This window comes from Capra hircus, chromosome 29 (genome assembly GCF_001704415.2).
Source record: "Capra hircus breed San Clemente chromosome 29, ASM170441v1, whole genome shotgun sequence".
Classification (NCBI taxonomy): Eukaryota; Metazoa; Chordata; class Mammalia; order Artiodactyla; family Bovidae; genus Capra; species Capra hircus.
In genome coordinates, this window is record NC_030836.1 from 16435543 (window position 1) to 16457014 (window position 21472).

The window sequence follows — 21472 nt, forward strand, 5'->3', positions numbered from 1 at the left end:
ACCCTCTGTCATCCCCGTCTCCTCCTGTCTTCAGTCTTTCCAAGCAGAAGGGTCTTTTCCAGTGAGTCAACTTTTCGCATCAGGTGGCCAAAGTATTGGAGCTTCAGCTTCAGCATCAGTTCTTCCAATGAATATTCAGGGTTGATTTCCTTTAGGATTGATTGGTTTGATCTCCTTGCAGTCCAAAGAACTCTCAAGAGTCTTCTCCAACACCACATTTTGAAAACATCAATTCTTCAGCACTCAGCCTTCTTTATGGTCCAGCTGTCACATCCATACATGACTACTGGAAAAACCATAGCTCTGACTATACAGACCTTTGTTAGCAAAGTAATGTCTCTGCTTTTTAATACTCTATGCCATAGCTTTTCTTCCAAGGAACAAGTGTCTTTTAATTTCATGGCTGCAGTCACCATCAGCAATGATTCTGAAGCCCAAGAAAATGAAGTCTGTCACTTTTTCCATTGTTTCCCCATCAATTTGCCTTGAAGTGATGGTACCAGAGGCCATGATCTTCGTTTTTTGAATATTGAGTTTTAAGCCAGCTTTTTCACTCTCCTGTTCACTCACTTTCATCAAGAGGCTCTTTAGTACCTCATTGCTTTCTGCCATAAGGGTGGTGTCATCTGCATGTCCAAGGTTGTTGATATTCCTCCTGTCAACCTTGATTCCAGCTTGTGCTTCATCCAGCCTGGCATTTTGCATGCTGTACTCTCCATATGAGTGAAATAAGCAGGGTAACAATATACAGCCTTGATGTACTCCTTTCCCAATTTGGAACCAGTCCATTATTACATGTCCGGTTCTGACTGTCGCTTCTTGACCTGCATGCAGGTTTCTCAGGAGGCAGGTGAGGTGATCTAGTATTCCCATCTCTTTAAGAATTTTCCACAATTCGTTGTGATCCACACAGTCAAAGTCTTTCATGTAGCCAATGAAACAGAAGTACATGTTTTTCTGGAATTCTCTTGCTTTTTCCTATGGATGTTGGCAATTTGATATCTGGTTCCTCTGCCTTTTCTAAATCCAGCTTGAACATCTGAAAATTCTCAGTTCACATACTATTGAAGTCTAGCTTGGAGGATTTTGAGCATTACTTTGCTAGCATGTGAAATGAGTGCAATTGTACGGTAGTTTGAACATTCTTTGGCATTGCCTTTTTTTGGGATTGGAATGAAAATTGACCTTTTCCAGTCCTGTGGCCAATGCTGAGTTTTCCAAATTTGCTGGAATATTGAGTGAGCACTTTCACAGCATCATCTTTTAGAATTTGAAATTGCTCAGCTGGAATTCCATCACCTCCACTGCTTTGAGTGAAAAGCCAGTATTGGGCTACAATTTCAGTTTAGAGAGTTATAATCAGCCATTTTCAAAAAATGAAAGAGAATGAAATAGGAAATATGAGAGTGCATTGCCCCTCATGGTAGTAACTTTTGTATCTTTTTTTTCCATTTCATACAAACACACTCACATACATATATCTGTGTATCAACTCACAAGAGAAGATATTTTTCAAACTATGGATTTTAGACAGAAGTATTTTGCAGACCCTGGAATAGAAAGTATCATCCCCTGTCTTCCCTGTGGTCCTGGTCCTCAGGCACTTAGAAGATCATTGCTTGACAGTTTGTGTCAGGAGGCCTAGCATCAGGAGGGCAGAGCTCAGGGCCCTGAGGCCCCAGGAAGATGATTTGATCTCTGTGTATCCTAGATCAAACCCCCTCATCCCAGCACTAATTTCCAGGGCCATGTTGAAAATTGAGCCCCCCAAAATGTTCCTTATTCATTTTAACTAGCTCTAATTATAACCCTAAGGCACTGTAGTCTGCCTAGTAATGCTGGCTTTGCCACTAGCTCACCATATGCCCCTGGGTAGGAGATGGTAGGGCTCTGGGGTATTGTGGCCTCATGTATAAAATGAGGGGTGAATATAGTTGTCATATGTACTTCATGGTTATTTTGAGGCACCAGTAAAGTCACAAATACTTGCACTCTTGAAGATCACAGAGAACAATGTAGAAGGAAGTCTGCAGCAGACACTCAGGATCCGTGATAAATCCCAAAGGCATCTAGTGGTAACCTCAGATGTTTTCTTGCAGAGAAAGTGCTGTAGTTTTCTGGGTTAGGACATATGACCCCATTTGAGTGGGTCCAGAGGGCCCTTTAATAAGACAGACAAAGGTTGCATTGGAACCTAGCTAAGCTCTGCCCTGGGGGACTTGGGAAGGAAGAGTTCAATCTCAGGCCAGGGGATACTGATACCTCTGATGTCCATGATCAGAGGCAGAACTTGGGTCAGTTTTTCTCTGGCTAGTGGTTTCCATCAGTGTATTTAGTTTGGCCTACATATCATAATGGATAACATTTAAAAATCAGACATTTTACATCCAAGTCTAAATTTCCAGCCTGTCTTAAAAAGTCACAAGACCCCCTAAACTCCTATGTCACAGCACTGGCAGGCACTGAGCACCACCGCCCCGCTGGACAGACCTGCCACCCTCCTTGTTGGTCACTGAGACTCCTTGATGACAGCTCTTGCTCTCTTGCTTCTCTATTAGCACCATGACACAACAGCACATTGTGTATGCCCATGTTGCTCTGCAAAGTGGAACGATGAAAGGTCTGAGAAGGTTGTCTGTTTCAGAAAAGAGTGCTAATCATACTTTGCGCCGGATATTCTGCTGTCCTCCTGTGCTGACCTCCTGACTCTTGCAAGGGGCTGGCTACATTTGGACCCCAAAGCCAAAGGAAGACATATAGAAAGAGAAAGAGGGTGACATGACAGCTTTTAAAAAAGTCAGTCTAGGGCAAAATAGTCAAGATGCGGAAAAGAGGAGAATGGGAGATGAGGAGCTTCCCATCAATCAGATACCCTGGCAAACCCCAGATGTAAACAGCAGGTGCTGTGGCGCCTCCAATGAGATGAACAGATCTGGAGGTGAGGGAGTTCTCTGATTGGCATGGTTGCCAGGACCAGCCTACTTGTAAGGACACTTTTGTGTGGTGAGAAGGAGGGGACTCACCTGGGAATAATAAAATAGGAAAACTGGGGCTTTAGAGTCAAACAGACCTGGTTTCAGATCTTGGCTTTGATACTCACACCCAAGTCATCTTCAAAGAGGTTTGACACTGCAGTTTTCTCATCTGTCAGATGGAGATTGGTTGGCAGGTTTGTTAAATATGTATGAGAAGCACCAGGCTTCACCCTCCTTGCTTACTAAGTCACTTCAGTCGTGTCCGACTCTGTGCAACCCCATAGATGGCAGCCCACCAGGCTCCCCGTCCCTGGGATTCTCCAGGCAAGAACGCTGGAGTGGGTTGCCATTTCCTTCTCCAATGTGTGAAAATGAACAGTGAAAGTGAAGTCGCTCAGTCGTGTCCGACTCTTAGTGACCCCATGGACTGCAGCCCACCAGGCTCCTCCGTCCATGGGATTTTCCAGGCGAGAGTACTTGAGTGGGTGCCATCGCCTTCTCCAATGTGTGAAAATGAAAAGTGAAAGTGAAGTCGCTCAGTCCTGTCCGACTCTTAGTGACCCTATGGACTGCAGCCTACCAGGTTCCTCTATCCCTGGGATTTTCGAGGCGAGAGCACTGGAGTGGGGTGCCATCGCCTTCTCCGAGGCTCAGTAAGTCAGGAGTGAGCAAAAGTGTGAAGGCCCCTGCTCTCATGGTGCTTACATGTTAGTGCAAGCAGAGAGACAATAAGCAGGTAATTAATTATCTAGTGGTGATAACTGTGGATTGGGTGCTTACACCTTGGCTCATTTCCAGAAAAGTTTGGAGAAAATAAAAACATCTGGGGACATATGACATTTGATAAAATAATATAGGTAAAGTGCTTATTGCAGTGCCTGAATGTAGTCGTTATTTCACATATTCTTAAGGAGCCCCTGTTCTGCGTGAGGCCCTGTCCCAGGGCCCCTGTACACATGTGATTCCCATCCAGGGGGATTGAAAAACTGGTGCCCTCTGGCCTTCGATGTCAGCTTTCTTGATACCCATCACTGAAGGAGAGGCTCCAGGCATCTTCCCAGGTGGAGAGGTCGCTGAGCAGGACAAGAAGGGATTCATCATTACCGACTCTGGGTGCCAGTTCCCCCCCGTGCTGCTTACGGCTGCGTGGCCATGGAGCCCTCAGTCTGCAGAGCCTGAGGACCCTCATCCACAGCGCTGCAGGGTGAAGCGAGGTCCAGGATGGACCCCGGGCTCGCCTCTCCCTCCTGGGTCCACAGCTCATGCCCTTTCTTTGGTTTCTCGGGCTCCAGACCACTCGGCCCTGAGCGAGGCGAGGACCCTGTTTGTGGATGTGGAGGAGCGCGGGCCGGAGGCCATGGACGTGAAGGAGAGGAAGCCATACCGCTCGCTGACCCGGCGCCGCGACGCCGAGCGCCGCTACACCAGCTCGTCGGCCGACAGCGAAGAGGGAAAGGCCCCGCAGAAGTCCTACAGCTCCAGCGAGACCCTCAAGGCCTACGACCAGGACGCGCGCCTCACCTACGGCAGCCGCGTCAAGGACCTGGTACCACAGGAGGCCGAGGAGTTCTGCCGAGCAGGTGAGGGCGGCCGGGTAGGGGTTCAGGATGCACCTGCCCACGGGTGTGCCCAGGGGGAGGCGGGGAGGGCCATGTGGCCCGGCTGGGGTCGCGCATGCGCACAGGTGTGTCCTGGGACGGCGGCGCACGTGGTTTACACTGGGGCTGCAGGTGAGCTGACACGCGAGCCCAGTGGGGTAGAGCGCTCCCCGTCAACGCCAGCTCTCCGCTGTTTTGGCCGCCTGGCTCTGGTCAGAGCCTCGGCTGTAGTCCGCTCTTGGTTCATTCATTTGCCTGCTCACCCCTCTTGTGGGCGTAATGAGACGGTTAGGTGCTGGCTCCGTGTCAGCCCCTGCCTGGGGTTGAGTTCTGAGCAGTTTCCGGCTCTCCTCCAAGCCTCTCCGGCGAGAGGCCGTGAGCACTCTTTACTACCCTGATTTGTCTCGAGGATTCATGAAAGGACGCGTTTACGAGGTAAGTGTGATAGCGCCAAATGCTGAGTAAGTCCTAGTTATTGGTCTTGTTGTTTGTTCTATGTGTATTCATTTGGCGAACATATCTTAGCAGCTTCTCTGCATTAAGCACTGTCCTGACTTTGAGGCTATGAGTAGCTCAGTGGGCTTCCCTCAAAGTTCAGTTGGTAAAGAATTCACCTGCAATGCAGCAGACCTGGCTTCGATCCCTGGTTGGGAAGATCCCCTGGAGAAGGGAAAGGCTACCCACTCCACTATTCTGGCCTGGAGAATTCCATGGACTGTATAGTCCACGGGGTCGCAAAGAGTCAGACAGGACTGAGCGACTTTCACTGACCTTGAGAGGAAGATGCTAGTGATCTGAGACCTAAGAATTTAGTAATCTGGGGGGATATCTTGGTGCCTGACTCCCTCTCCTTCAATCCCTACACACCACAGTCACGAAAGCCTAGCCATCCAACTCCAGAATACCTTTCAAATCCATCCCTCTTCTCTATCCCATCAGCCACTGTCATCTCTGTTGGGGGTTGACCGCAGCCCCTCTTCACTCAGTGCTGCCGCCTTTGGGCCATGCTCAGCCCTGCAGCTAGAACAAAGTAGAGCCTGACTCCCCATTGTCCTTACCTACCGTGAGTTCCTCAACACCAGAGGGCTTTCCCCAAGTCTTTGTCTTTCCGAGCTGTTTTATCCCCTGCCTTTCCACACCCCACCACCCACATCCAGCCCTGCAGGGCTGCTCGTTATTCCCACCCCAGCTGTGATATAAGTGGCCTACCCTGGTGCCTCAGTGATTCCTGTTTTTCTGCCTGCAGGGCCTCTTCAATGCCAGGTAGGCCCCTGCAAGTCCCTGACAGTTCACACGGCCCTCCCTGATTCTGCCCTGCCCACTCCCCTTCCATGGACAAGGTTAGCAGGGGGCTGTGCCATGTAATTTATATGCCTTCTGATGTTGTTAGTTAACCTTTACAACAACCTCAATGATTCATTTGCCCAAGATCACAGAGACAAGAGGAACTTGTCACACACCCACACACCCACACACACACACCCCCACACCCACACCCACACACACACCCACCCACACCCACACCCACACCCACACACACACACCCCCATAGAGCCTGACAGCCTAGCTGGCCTCTCCCCCAGGCTTCCATCCACATGGAAAGCTGACCTGTTAGCAAGACTGCCTCTGTTGCTTTAAAGGCAAAGGGTCTTCAGCTCTTTCCCATTTGTGGTTAACAGCTCAGACTCTGACATCAGACAGACCTGGTTTGAGTTGTGACTCTGCCATTGTTATTATCCTCAGTGTCTTCACCTGGATGGTGCGGCCACAGCGATGCTTCCTAATTATAGAGTGGTGGGGAGAACGAGGAGGACAGTAGATGGAGCGCGTGACACTCGCATAAAGCAGATGCTTCAGAAACGCTGCCTGCTTCTGGTTGCCATCTCTGGGTCTCAGTGAGGGGACGCGACCAGTGGCACCAGAGCTCTCCTCCAACTCTGTGCTGCTATGCTTGGCAGAGCTCAGTGAGCCCTGCCGGGACCAGAAGCAGCCGCTCTCCTCTTCATAAATAACACACAGAAAGCATTCTTAACTCATAGGCAGGCATGGGCACTGCAGCCTGCAAAGTTCTCTTCCTCCCTTTGCCTCCCTGTGAAAGTCGCTCAGTCGTGTCTGACTCTTTGTGACCCCGTGGACTATATACTTCATGGAATTCTCCAGGCCAGAATGCTGGAATAGGTAGCCTTTCCCTTCTCTAGGGCATCTTCCCATCCCAGAGATTGAAACCAGGTCTCCCGCATTGCAGGCGGATTAGCCTCAAAAATCCTATGATGTTAGCTAAGTTCTCTCCTCCCACCTTTATCCACCCCCCAGAATGCTTGCTACCAAAGTGTGTCTGTCTGATTATTTAACTAACTTTCGCTGAGCTACTCTGTGCCAGACTGGACACAGAACTGACCAAGACCCTGGGCAGTGGTGGGGGGAAGGCACAGGGACTCTTGGTAAGAGTGATGCCCACAACTGGGAGAGGAGGCCATCTCTGCCGGCCCCCCTCCTGCCTCAAAGGCAGTTCCTTCTCCCTTCCTTTGCCAGCTTGAACTCTTCAGGACTGCTCCTGGGTGTCGTGCCCTTCAAAGCACGTACAACCTCCCCTTGTCTCTTCTTACTCCACTCTTCACATTTACTCTGATCCACAAACCTCTCCTCTGAACTCCCACCCTCTGTGCCCCCAGAACTCTTTCCCTGCATTCTCCCATACTTAGGGCTTTAACCCTTCATATGGTCTGGGTTGTATCTCCCCTACTGACTGTGAGCTCTGTGAAGTCAGGAACCACGCCTTGCTCATTGCTGTACATCAGGAAAGACCCAGGGCCGGCTTGGTTGGGTGAAAAGTGGTGCTCCCTGATTGCAAGTCCATTTCCCACATCAGTGGTTTAACTGAAGTATGGTTCTCAGTGCCTGCATCCACCTGTCCTTCCCCATCTCCCAAAACACTCATGAGAATGTTAGAAATCAGGAAGAAGCCGTGCCTGATGGACGCTGCAGAATGTGGAGGCTGTTTCCCGTGGAAGCTAGTATCCCGTTTGTCCCGCAGACACTGATCCCTGAATGAGCTGCCCTCATCCATGTCTTCCTGGCCTCTGTCTTGGGCACCTCCAGGCTTTCCCGGGGCTCAAGAGATCTGCCAGCAGCCCCGAGCCTTGGCTGTGTGCTTGGCTCCCTGGGTTGCCCCAGAGCCTGCTAACTCCTGTTGCAGCCCACTGGCCTGACAAAGCAGAGGGCAGAGGCTCCTTCCTTGTGTAAAGCCCACTTTTCTCAGCCTGTCACCATCTTCACTTTCTGGCTTCAGGCCTTCCTGACCTGGCCAGAAAGGAGCGTCAGGTCCTGGGGAGCCATTGGCATCTCATGGGCTAGGCTTCTGCCTTATTCAGGAGCCCTCCTTGCTGGCAGGCCCTCCCCAGCCTGGATGAGGAGAGCAGAAGCCCTCTATCAGCTGAGCAGACGTGTATTGAGCCCCATGGGTTGGGTCCCAGGTTGTGCCCTAGGCCCAGGGATTTAGGGATGAATGGGGTACAGTCCTCGGCCCAGTAAAGCCATCTCTAGCAGAGGGTCCAGGCCCTTAAGCAGCTCTGCTCTGCAAAATGCCCAGACCTGAGGACTCTCAGAGGGGGCCCAGAAAAAGAAGCAGTGACTTCTGCACAGAGTGTAGGATGAGGGGAGACTTCAAGGAGGGGCTGTTTGAGCTGGGCCTTCCATTAAGGTGTGGAGGGTTTGGGCTGGTGGGCTGTTTGAGCTGGGCCTTCCATTAAGGTGTGGAGGGTTTGGGCTGGTGGGGAGGACATGGAGGAAAGGCCTGTGCATCGACCACCGCTGTGAGTCAGAGGACAAGGGTGAGTCCTGGAGCAGGGGTCAGGCCTCCGGGGGGTGACCCCTGCCATTACCCTAACCCAGCTCCCTTGCCTTCCCTCCTAGGCACCAACTTCACCCTGCGCGAGCTGGGGCTGGGGGAGGTGACACCCCCGCACGGGACGCTGTACCGCACGGACATCGGCCTGCCCCACTGCGGCTACTCCCTGGGCGCCGGCTCTGACGCCGAGCTGGAGGCGGACACCGCGCTGTCCCCCGAGCACCCCGTGCGGCTGTGGGGCCGCAGCACGCGGTCGGGACGCAGCTCCTGCCTGTCCAGCCGGGCCAACTCCAACCTCACGCTCACCGACACGGAGCACGAGAACACGGAGACTGGTGAGTGGCCCGCCCAGCCGGGGCTTCCTGGCCCCGAGGTTTAATCACAGTGCTGATTTTCCGCTCCATTGCCTGGGGGCACTGGTGAAGGCGGTGGAAAATTGCCTTGCTCTCAGTGGTCAGAAGGCAGAACCTCTGGCAGAGTCACATGAAATACCCCCACCCACGGGTGACAGGCCAGAGACGGGTCGCAGCTCTTTTCTTCCAGATGAGGGGGTGCCTAAGGGACAGGATTATGGCTTACAGGCTGCCTGTGGGTGGAGCAGAGGGGCCAGAGGGCAGCACAACCCACCCGCTACCGCCCACCTTCTGTGGCCTCAGCCGTGCCCCCCGCCCAGAACTCTGCTCACAAGCCTGCAGCCACCCCGGGCACTCGCCGTGGGTGCTGCCGCACCCCAGGGTCTTCTGCTGATGGGAGGGTGGCTTTTGCACAAGAGCTGTCGTGTTGGAGTAGCTTAAAACTCCCATCTCTCCCCCAGCTTTCCCATGATCTCATCTGCAGATCTTAGGAAGTGCTGGCTCTGGACTCTAGTCCACTCTCATCTCCGCAGCCCTGTTCCAAGGCCAGAGAGATGCTGAGGGAGAAAGAGATGACAGCTTGTTCGCGCGCCTCCTTGGTGCGGGGGAAGGAAAGGGAGCCAGGTTTCAGGCTGTTCTGCCTCTCTCTGGAGCCTTGTTTGGTCTCGGAGGGATTCCGAGTTGAACGCAGGCCTGCAGCGGGCCACCGAAGCGAGCTCTCTTTCTGCGATGCCTTGTGCTCTTGGGTCTCTGGGCAAAAGAGGTCCCCACGGAGGAGGAGGCTCCTGCTGGACTTTTTTTTTTCCTCAGAAGTCCAGGGAGGGGTTCTGCTGGCCCCTGCCACACCAAACGTGGGAGGGAGGATGTGGGGAGGGCAAGCTGAGTGAGAACGGGAAGAGCCAAGCTGCAAACCGGCGCCCCCTATTGGTTTCCAGCTCTAAACGCAGCATCCTGTGTGATTCCTGCCCAGGATTTGGGGGGAATTGGGGCGCCAGGGTGGGGAGAGGGTGGACACCGGGTCGGCGGTGAAGGCTTAGGTGGGTTCGCCTCTAACAAGGATGCTCAAGTGAGTTATATGCACAACACAGCCCCAGGTGTGGGATCGTGCAGGAGTCTAGGTAAGGATACCGTCCAGTGGAGAGATGTGATCTCCAAAAAGAGTCAAGAGCAGCAGGGTTGCAAATCCTTGTTCTACCCCTGCTGCTGGAGAACTCGGGCTGTTTCCTCGGGACCCTGTGCACTGGGTTTAGCAGATGGGGGCAGCAGCAGGTGACGGGCCCCAACTTGGTAGTTTCACCCTCCCTTGACACTCCACCAGCCCTCTCTGCGCTGGGGAGCCGTCCACACCCTTATCCTCTTTCCCACCGAGGCCCAAGCCCAGCCAGAAACCCTCCTCTCTCTTCCTGACTATGCACTGAATTTGATATGTGAGGCCGGTGCAGAGAAAGTGGTGTCCGACCAGGAGGCAGGCAGCCCCAGGTCCATCAATGACCTGGAGTGTAGCATTGGATAAGTTAGATCCTTTCTCGCTATAGATGAGGACCTCAGTTTCCTCATCTGTAAAATAAGCAGTTTTAATGAAATCAGCATTCCTGGTGTTCTGGGAATGTTAATATTTCTTAGATTGAAGGTGGGGGTGGGTAAAAGGGAGTGCTCTGTGGTCAAATAGTGTAGGAAACATTAAGTTCAAGGAATTTGAACCAGTTTTCTTACTGCAGGACTTCTCAGAACCTTTAACATGTTATTAATCATGCTGATGGATATATTAGCAAGCAGTATCCCCCAAATTGACCTTAAAATAAAGAACCCTTTGTTCTCAAAAGATCCAATAAAAGCAGTGTTCCAGTGAACACTTGGGGGGAATAAATGAGCCAAATCACTTGCAGACCCTTTTAGATGTAGGATTCTGTGATTGAAGTCCTCACATTGGAGGTGAAGGTGTATAAGAGGAAAATTATAAACATAATAGTTAATACCTGCTGCTGATTATTAGACCCCTGAGCACAATGCCAAGTGCTTACCTGTCTGGTCTCATTTACTCATGCTACAGCTTGTTGGAGGAGTGGGCAGCCTGTGGACAAGGTCCACATGGAGGAGGGTCTTGCTAGGGTCTGGCAGCTAAGACTTAGGGAGGGTGGCAGAGACCAGGACAGCCTCTCTGCCCAGGGTAGGTTTTATCATCCCCACTGCACAGAAAGGTTTAAGAAACCTGTGTAGGTCATCTGGCTAGCACGACTTGAATTCGGGCCTGTGTGAGTCTTGAAATCTTTACCCTTGTAGCCCTAGTCATAGTGAATTTCCTCTGCAGCAAAGTACTCGGGCTGCTTGTTCATCGGAAGGTTCTCGCCATGGTGACAAATGATCATTTTTCCATAAAGTCATGACAGAATGAAGTGCACACCACCCACATTGTTGTGTATTCCCTGAGAGCTGAATTGCAGCTGAATTAAGCCTCTGTTGGGTGATAATGACATAATCAACGAGCCTGGAGAGCCTCGGCCTTTGATAGTTGGGATAGGGGCATGGCTTCTTGCTTCCCTGGCCGTACCACGCTCGCCTCCCGAACATCCATCCCCACGCTGGGCTGCAGCACTCTAACGCTGTGCTCAGGGAAGGTGGACAGGCAGATCCAACACCTCCTCCCTTCCAGGCCTGGACTTCCAAACCCACGCATCCCTCGAGTGCCCCTGCCCCTGTGCTCTTGCTCCAGGCTGGAAAATTACATTAGTGTCTTTGTTATCTGAAGATCTGAATGACACTGTCGGCCAGGTTGACCTAATTGACGTGAGTGCATGCTCAGTCCATCAGTCATGTCTGACTCTTTGAGATCCCCATGGACTATAGCTCACCAGGCTCCTCTGTCCGTGGGATTAACCAGGCAAAGATACTGGAGTGGGTTCCGTTTTCTCCTCCAGGGGATCTTCCTGACCCAGGGATCGAACCCACATCTTGTGCGTCTAGCATCGGCAGGCTCTGTTGTACTGGAGTTTAAATAATGACAGTGGCTCATGCTGAATGTGAATGAGCCATAGGAGTCACTCCCCTTTATCCCCCGAAGAGGTTGATGACATTCTCGTCAACCTCAATTACAGCCAAGGACTGGGGTTCAGAGAGGAACGGCGAGCTGCAGGCGTGTGTCTAGCGGAGCTGGAGCCCCCAGGCTCTTCGCAGGAGTCTCTGTTCTTTCGAGGCTGCGCTCCTCTTGTTCTTGGCCCTCCTGCTCTCACTTCTTTCCCCAGTGCTCTCCTCTCCTTCTCTCTCTCTCATCCTCCTGGTCCCAGTTTTCTCCTTTATCTGTGATGGGAAGTCTGATCTCAGCATCAGAACAGAGCTTGACTCCACTGGACGTGTTGGCCGACGCATCTCAGTGCGGCCAGTTTTCAGGGGCAGAAGGAGGCCAAGCTGAGGGCCTACCATGTGCTGAGACACGCACGTGGGCCATTGCCTTCAACCCTCATGAAACAGCATGGCATTTCCATTTCCCAGATGGGAAAACTGAAGTTCCCAGGAGGTCTACTGACTTGGCTGGAGATTGTTCAGCCGGTAATTCAGCAGGTGGGCCAAGCCTGGGTTTGAACTCAGGTCTCTCTGCCACTATAGGCTGAACCTTCTGCCCACCTCTACTTGAATCAGCAACTGAGGACATCAAAGCATGACCCCTAGCAACGTCCAGCCACGGGAACATTGACTGCCTCCGCACCCAGCCTTGCATTAGTCAATAGTAATTGTCAACAGTATTGATAGTGGTGGAGGCTTTTGCTGAGGCCATGGTGAAGCTGCAGGCAGCTGCCATCAATAATAACTTTTATGGGGTCCATTAAAGCCAGTTTCTGCCCCTAAAGGTTAATGTCAGCAGCTTTTATGTCACTGCTTAATATCCAAAATAAATACAGAATTGACTGGGTAATGTAAACACAAATCTCTCCCCTCAGGGCTGTCAGGTGGAACCAGCCCTCAGGCCTCCCCCCTGCTGAGCTGGGCCACAGCAACGAGGAGCTGGCATCATGCCAGGGCACACAGTTGGCATTCCATAAATGTTTTTTTAGAAAGCAGAGGTTGCATTTGCGCTCCAACCACAGGGTCGCGTGGATGCAGTGCCTCTTTAGCAGTTTCATCCTGTGATTTGTTCTGTAGCTGGGCTGAGCTCCTTCCGTGGACCAGGCATCGTTCTAGAATCGAGAATCTTGGTAAACAGCCAAGAGGGGAGATAGAGCTGTGACAGCTTTTCTGCTCTGTCTGTCGCGGGCAGGGTGGAAAAGATGCAGTCCCGGCATCTAGTGAGGAGCCTTGGTCCCAGGTCTGAAACCTTGAGCACGTCACCTCACCTCCCTACCCAACAGTTCCCACATTTGTAAAACTGTGTGCCAGTAGCCACGTGGGGCCAGAAGAAGGGAAACGGGGAGTTAGGGTTTAGCAGGTACCGAGTTTCAATTTGGGATGATGGGATAGTTCTGGTTACACAGCAAAGTGAGTGCACTCAATGCCGCCGTTACCGTATGCTTAAAAATGGTTGAAAGAGTTACGTGTGTTTTACCACAGTAATTAAAAAGTACAAAACAGCATGCCATCTTTCTTCCTTGAAGTGTTGCTGTGAGCCTGCACCACAGCTTTGGCAAAGCAGCTGGTCTGTGCTGGTCCTTAATGTCTGCTCGCTATTAATGTTCATTGTTGAAAGAGCTGTGGGATGACTGCGGAAGGAGCCGTTCACTCTGCCCTGCAGGTCCAAAGGCTCTTTCCTCCATCCCACCCACACAATGCACCTGGGCTTGCAGGCCAGACGAGCAGGATTGCGCTGAAGGTGAGGGTTCTGAGCGAGATGCTCCCAGTGGAGGCAATTGCTCGAGCAGGGCTTGGAGGCATAAAGAGGCGTGGTGGGCCTGGGACACAGTAAGAATTTACTCCCTGCTCTAATCCCAGAGGCAAAGTGATAAATACACATGGAAAAGAAACAATGGAACAGAGTCACAGTTACCCCCCAAATTATCAAGCAGCCTGGGTGTCGAAAGGGAAATTACTGGTTAACCCAATTAGGCGGCCAAACTGCTTATTGAGAGTTAGTAGATTAGGTGAGCATCTTCAAGCTCGATGAGAAAGCTCATTACCAGTTTAACTCCATTTATCCTCTGCCCTCCCTGGCCCGGTGCTCATGAGACTTCGTTTTTAAAATCTTGTAAGAATAGCTATCGCTAATTCCCTAGAGTACTGCAGCTACCCAGGCATGATACACAAGGCTTCCTTTTCTAGGACAGGAAACTGGGTTCCTTCGCTGGGGTAGAGATTACATCCCTATATTTGACTACCCTTCTGCCCACGAGCAGCCTGCACTCCACCCTAGAAAACAGAGGTGCCCAGGAATGAGGGTCACTTACTGGACAGTTACCCACGTAACAAGGACTGCAAGCCCCCAAGTTCCAAACAGGATTGAGAAGGGCCTGCAAGAATCAAATCATCTGGGAATCTGGGAGCTAGAAGGGACACGGAGACACCTAGTCCATTGATTCTTAACTTTTTTTCCCCATTTCCTAGCCAAGAAAGCTAAGACTCAGAGAGGTTAGGTGACCTGCTGAAGTTTGCACAGCTGCTGCTGCTGAGGCTAAGTAAGTCACTTCAGTCGTGTCCGACTCTGCGCGACCCCATAGATGGCAGCCCACCAGCCTCCCCTGTCCCTGGGATTCTCCAGGCAAGAACACTGGAGTGTGTTGCCATTTCCTTCTCCATTGCATGAAAGAGAAGTCGCTCAGTCGTGTCTGACTCTTCGCGACCCCATGGACTGCAGCCTACCAGGCTCCTCCATCCATAGGATTTTCCAGGCAAGAGAACTGGAGTGGGGTGCCATCGCCTTCTCCGGTTGCACAGCTAGTAAACGGCAAAACCAGGGTTTGAGTCCACACCTGTCTCACACCACTGCCCATTATCTTTCCTGACCACCATCCTCTCCTACTTGTTCTGTTTTATAGAAACAGAATACCCAGGTCTCCCACATTGAGGTGGATTCTGTACCATCTGAGCCACCAGGGAAGCCCATGTTTCCATTAGCTCAATGCTGTTAATAATAATATACATAATCTTGGAGATGAATCTAGCTGTATCCAGAACATAAACTTCCTTCTTTGTCAGTGTTAGTAACTGCCAAAAATTAAATTGAATCCCTAACCTGTTAGAGCTAATCAGGACCTAGAGATCATCATACGGGGGGTGGGGTGGGGGGGGATGCTGCGGGGCAGGGGAGGAAGCTGGCGATGAGGCTGTTTGGAGGAAAGGCATCTGGGCGGAGGACAGGGCAGGTACCAGGGTCCGGAGGCAAGGAGGCCAGTGCGGCCAGAGCGCAGAGGAGGTCAGACAGGGGAGGTGAGGCGGGGCGCCTGCAGGTCGCTGCGTGGGGAGTCACAGGAGCCTCCGAGCGGAGTGGCAGGGTCATTCTGGAAAAAGTGTGGAGCGTCAGAGCAGGAGGCTACTGCAGGAGTCCAGGAGAGAGGATGGGAGTTTGGGTTGGGGCATGGAGGCTGTGGGGAGGGGTTGTGAGCCTGATCAGGGGCCCCTGCTGCCCTGTCCTGGTCCGCTGCAGAGCCTCGTAAGCAGAGAGGAAGACCGCCATTTTCTTAAGTCCGGTGGCGGAAATGGGGTCCTGGCACTCTCGGTGTGCGGAGGGCTCACACCTGGTCCTCCTGGCCTCACAGCTCCTTCATCCCGGCTGCAGGGTCCCTGAGCACTGGCCGGCCCCACGCCGCTCCCCACTTCCTCGCGGCCTCGGTCACCGAGCTCACCCCTTGTCCCAGCCTCACCCTGTACTCCCTGCATCCTGACCGCCCGACTCCTGCTCCCAGCCTCGCCGTGCCGCCCATGGGAGGCTCTTTGCCTCATCTTTTTTTGTATCATCTTGGCTTCAGTGTGTCCCTGATTCCAGCCCTTCCTTCTGCTCAGCTGCCTCAAACTGCCTTGGTCAAGTCAGCCTGGGGCCTCCTCGCCACAGCACCCTCTGATGGATTTTCTGTGATCTCGGAGCTGGTATCCGACAGACACTAATGTGGCTGTTCTTGTGAGTTCCTTGGGAGAGGACTTGAAATACACCCCAAATTCATTCCCCTCGGTGTACACTGCAGCGCTCCCTGGTGGGCAGTGTGTGCTAATACACGTGCACCCTGCTTCTGAACTGGCAGGCGGGGAAAAGAGACAAAGCTACTGTAAATTAAGATAGATTGCATTCTTGAAACTAGGTTAAGGCTCACTGTGTGTGCAGAGAGGTACAGTAAGCCAGAGTTTTGCTTTTGATTTGAGCCAACGTGACTTTCAGTTCCTGTAGAAGCAATGATGTGCACAATGACAAAGTTCCTACCAAAAGATATTTATTTGCAAAGCACTGTTTCCTATTGTAAGCTCAGCTTTGTCCAAGGAGAGTGGCTCTTGGTCTGTTTCAGCTTCATATAACCCCGGCTGATTTCAGGGAGGAAAGGGAATAACCAATGCTGGGAAAAGAGCCTTCTGCCCACGGGAGCCTAATTCACTGCTGAGTTGTGTGGAATCCAGGGATGAATCTAGTTTCAGTTTTAGACTCTTGTCACCTGACCCAGAGTGACCTTGAGCAACTTACTTCTCCTCTCTGGGCGTCAGTTTCTTCACCAGCCCAAGGGAGTCATTGGACTCTCAGGCAGTAAGATAACTGGGAAGGAGAATGGGCTTTGGAGTCGGTCTCAGGATCCCAGCTCAGCCACTCAGGAACTGGATGATGTTGTGCAAGTGATTGAATCTTACTGAGCCTCAGTTGCTTCACCTGTAACGTGGGCATGAATACCTCCCAACGTTGTAATGTGCACAAAAGATGTGTGCACATGAAAGGTGAAGGGCTTCCATTTCCCACCTGTGGACCAAGGCTGACCCTGAAATCAGTGGTGCATCTCAGCACCGTCATTTAAAATCATAATCATAAATGGATCGGAGAGGAGCGGAACAGAGTACATCAAACATAGTGAAGTCAGTATTATTTTGTGAATTTTTATTTTAGTTATACTTTACACACAGCACCTGTACTAGGTCATCATGTATAATGTATTTCTTACTCTGTAATTCAGTAAAAAAAATAATAATCATAAGTTTAAAAGATGATACTTGACACACACCAGGACCTGATGAATGTTAAGTCCTTTCCTTCAAATCCCTCAGCTTGAAGATTCCGTGATTCCTGATGTCACATGTGTATGCATGCTAAGTCACTTCAGTCGTGTCTGACTCTCTGCGACCCGTAGACTGTAGCCCACCAGGCTCTTCTGTCCATGGGATTCTCCAGGCAAGAATACTGGAGTGGGTTGCCATGCCCTCCTGCAGGGGATCTTCCTGACCCAGGGATCGAACCCAGGTCTCCTGCATTGCAGGCTGATTCTTTACCGCTAAGTCACCTGGGAAACCGTCATGATGTCATTGTTGTTTAGTTGCTCAACCGTGTCCAACTCTTTTCAACCCAATGGACTGCAGGATACCAGACTGCCTTTCCTTTACCATTTCCTGGAGCTTGCTCAACCGCACGTCCACTGAGTCGATGATGCCATCCAACCATCACATCCTCTGTCCTTCCCTTCTCCTCCTGCCCTCAATCTTTCTCAGCATTAGAGTCTTTTCTAATGAGTTGGCTCTTCACATCAGATGATGTCATAGTCTTACCTAAAAACTATTGGCATAGTACTTCTAGGGCTCTCCTATGGAGAATAAGCGTGTATTGGGGCAGGGCCCCGTGATTCAGTTGAAAGAAGCTGGGCTCTGGGATCAGATGGAGTTGGCCATCTCGCCCCCTCCTCCCCCAGCTTCCTCTTATGTGAATGGTTGCGGTGGTGACTGATAAGCGCTTGGGTAGCTAGGATCAGCAGGAAAAGCACCCCAAACAGGATGAGCTGACTTAGAAAGATATAGGAGCCTGCTGCTGCTAAGTCGCTTCAGTCGTGTCCAACTCTGTGCTACCCCATAGATGGCAGCCCATCAGGCTCCCCCGTCCCTGGGATTCTCCAGGCAAGAACACTGGAGTGGGTTGCCATTTCCTTCTCCAATGCATGAAAGTGAAAAGTGAAAGTGAAGTCGCTCAGTCGTGTCCGACTCTCAGCGACCCCATGGACTGCAGCCTACCAGGCTCCTCCGTCCATGGGATTTTCCAAGCAAGAGTACTGGAGTGGGGTGCCACTGCCTTCTAGAAGGGTCATAATCTGGGTTCACATAACCTGCTGAATCTCTTCATCAGTGCAAAGGTGACTTCTACTGACTACTTTATTGTATGGATATACATTAAAATAAGCTTAGAGAGGTTAAGCCCCTAGAATAGTGCCTGGTGCATCGGTAGTGATATATAAGCATACAGTGTTGTTATTATCATTCCTACAGCATTTTGTGATTTACAGAGCGTTTTCACATTTTGTTTAAAATTTGCAACAGCCTTTGAGGTAGATGTATCTCATCACTGCGTGAAAGTTCTCTGAGATCATACAGCTGGAAAGTGGCAGAGATGAGATTCAACCCCAGGTCTCTCGGACCCTATACCCACGTGCTGCTGTTCACAACCACAGGCACACCTCAGAGATACTGTGGGTTTGGTTCCAGACCACTGCAGTAAGATAATACTGGGATAATGCAACTCACCCTTTTTTTTTCTTTTTGGCTTTCCAGTGCATCTGAAAGTTATGTTTATGCTACACTGTAGCCTATTAGGTGTGTAATAGCATTATGTTGAAAAAAAAATGTATATACATACTTCAAATTAAAAAAAAAACTTTGTAACTAAAAAATGCTATTATCTGACAGTGCAGGACTGCCACAACCCTGCCACACACAAAAAAATAAATATGTCTGGGAAGGGCAATAAAATGAGGAGTGCCCAAACATATGGCAGCTGGTCAGCCTGTCTTTCTGCCAAAGATAACTCCCCAGTTGCCAAGGTCAAGTGTGAAAAAGACTCTAGCAGGCCTGATTTTCCTGAAACCAGTATCTCCCAGTCAGCTCCGTGGGAAGGATCTCAGCCCAGGCTTTCTGTTCTGGAAGAAACTTCCCTTCAGAGGAATATTCAAAACACCAAAGAGGGCTTTTCCTTCCACCACCGTTTAGCAGCCTGGCTTCCTAAATGAGTGTGTGGTTCTTCGCTTTGTAGGCTCTTTACTGCAAACAAATCGCTCTCCAGAATGTGCTTCCAAGAAGGAAATAATCGTATGGAACAAACCAGATTCAAAGTGTGTTGTCAACAAAGGGCAATTGTGTGCCGGTCCAGCTGCTGGAAGAATAGCTGAGGAGGGAAAGAGCAGCGCTCATGCATGTGAAGTGGGCTGTGAAAAGGCCGAGGAGGCTCTGCAAACGGGAACCAAATGGCTAAGCACTGCAGGCAGATTCTCCGCCAAATGAGCCACCGGGGAAGTCCCAAGTCAGAAGTCAGCCTGGGCCAAGCAAGGCTCCTTGAGCATCTCCCTCCCTGTGGCCCCACATGGGAGGAAAAGGAGAGAAGCTGCTTAAGCCTAAAGGATTTACCCTTCCTACCTGCATCCACCACTTGCGGTCATTTATTACCTCAGCCCTAGAGCTAGTGCTAAAAGATGCATTTTAGTTGGAGAAAATGTCATGTCATTCCGCCACCCGCCCCCCCCCCCCCCCCCCCGTCCCCCGCTAGATCTAGCAAGCTCTTCAAGTGTCTGTGCTGGCATTTGGCTGTTCTCCTTCACGCTTAGGAAATGCGTCAGAGCTCACGACGCCGTGAATACCTGACATTTCATCAGTTATCACGTGGCTTTCTCCGGTCCAGGGCACCTGACCCCACACCCTGTCTTTGAACCCTGATAGTGGACCTTCGAACTTGGAGCCCGTGTCATAGGGTTTAAGGCTCTGTGAGTCACTGGAAGGACTCACGGGGCTCAGCACAAAGTGAGACTTGCGGCTAAGATTTACTACAAGAAACGAGTAAACAGCAAACCAGCAAGGGGGAACGACGCACAGGGCGGAATCAGGGGAGACCAGACTCGAGCTTCCAGTGGTCCTCTCCTAGCAGGGTCATTCAGGACATGCTCAGTTCCTTCAGTAGGGAGCTGCGCTGTCCCCCGGGGAAGCTCAAGAGGGACCCCTGGTCACAGATTTTTATCAGGGGCTGCGTCACATAGACACCCTCTGCCTAGCATGGGCCAAAATGCCAGTCTCTCAGAGGGAAGCAGGTATTTAGCATAAACCTCATTATTTGTCTGCACAGGCTAGGCACAGTCAGCCACCCTTCTCATTTAATAGATTTTATATCAGGCAAGAATTGTTACAGCCAAGTTCCCAGATGCCGGCCCAGAGCCAGCCCCGCAAGCAGACCTCTCTAAGGAGCTCGGGCTGCTGTGTTGACTCTTCTGCACAAGCCTCTCGTCCTCCCCTTCTATTTCCTAGTGAGTAACCCTGAGTGCCCACCCAGCGTATGTATACATACCTCTCAGGTCAGCTGTGCAGACCTTTCTCTACTCTTTATCTTTCAGGTGGTAACCGTGATTATAAACATTCTGGATAAGAAATGGCTTGATAAATAAAGCTCACTATTGGTGCTGGTGATGAAACCAGAGGAAAAAAAATGATGGATCTTAGGAAAAAGGCAAGCACGTTGAATAATCTGACAGCAGGGCAACACTGCTTGGTCTATAGCTCTGTGGATGGTCTGGGGCGGGGGTAGGGAGGTTGTGAAGCTGAGTGACGGGACAGGTGCTGTGGAGGTATGTCTCCTTTCAGTAGCACGTGGCAGGCAGTGTGTCAGTGTTGCGCGAACGCTGAGGTGAAGCAGGCATGCTCTCTGGCTGCTGGGGTTTTTGGTGGAGAAGAAAGACACACAAGCTAGGCAGTGTCCTGCAGAATGTCATGTGAGTGCCATCAGTGACCCGAGATGGCCAGCAGGCAGAGAGCCAGCGGAAGAAACCTGGCCCTGCTGAGGCAGCTGAATAAGGTGATTTGTAAGACCTGTGGCTCTGAGTGCCCATCCAGGGCGGGGGCTGGGCCAGGACCACAGGAAGAACGTCCGTCACGACGGCATCTCATGCCAACCAGTCCTAGAATGCACTGCTCAAGAGTTCCAGTGGCAAAAGGCAGCTTGAAGGCTGTGGGTCCAGTGTGCCTGTGTGATACAGAAAGTAGGTGAGGGGAGAAACCTTTACCGGTGGGCAGGGGTGAAAAAATCCCAGGACCCCTCTGCTAGGGCAGGACAACACTCAAGTCCCTCCTGTGCCTTGCAGCCAGAGATGACCAGGAGCTCACCTACAGTTGAACCAAGATGAGTTTGTTGACTATCTGCCGCAGTGGAGGACACGCACCCTGGGGGGTTCATTGGGTGTCTCAGTAAGGGGTGTCTGAAAGGAAGTACAGGATGTGGCCTTGTACTGGGTGATTTGGGGACGGGTGGGTTCAAGGCAGCAGGGAGCTTTGCTGTGGATACTGTCAGAAAGCAGGGGTGAGTCTGTGCCTGAGTATCTTAGTAAGCTGTATGTATACAGAAGCCAGGAAGAATGAAGTGAGGTCACGGTTGCATTTGGAAAAGCAGCAACGGTTACCTTAGCCGGGATTGGGCAGGCTTGACTCTTTGGGTCATATTGTGGTTTGGACCATTTTTTTATTTTTGTCTAAGTTCAGATATGATTGCAGAGTGGCCTTGCCTTTGTCCAGGCCCAGCTGAACAGTTGCTTGTCTGAAGTTGGTGTGTGAAATTGTCTATATTCATCATTAGAA

The 21472-nt window shown here is 51.2% G+C and overlaps 1 protein-coding gene across 1 annotated transcript in view; it reads left to right on the forward strand.

The window, feature by feature from the left end:
* TENM4 (teneurin transmembrane protein 4) overlaps positions 1–21472 on the forward strand; it is a 682188-nt gene that overhangs the window by 231899 nt on the left and 428817 nt on the right. The window contains exons 3-4 of the mRNA XM_018043333.1: positions 4268–4555; positions 8486–8755. Coding sequence (XP_017898822.1) covers positions 4268–4555; positions 8486–8755 — 558 coding nt within the window. The remainder of the gene's footprint in view (positions 1–4267; positions 4556–8485; positions 8756–21472) is intronic.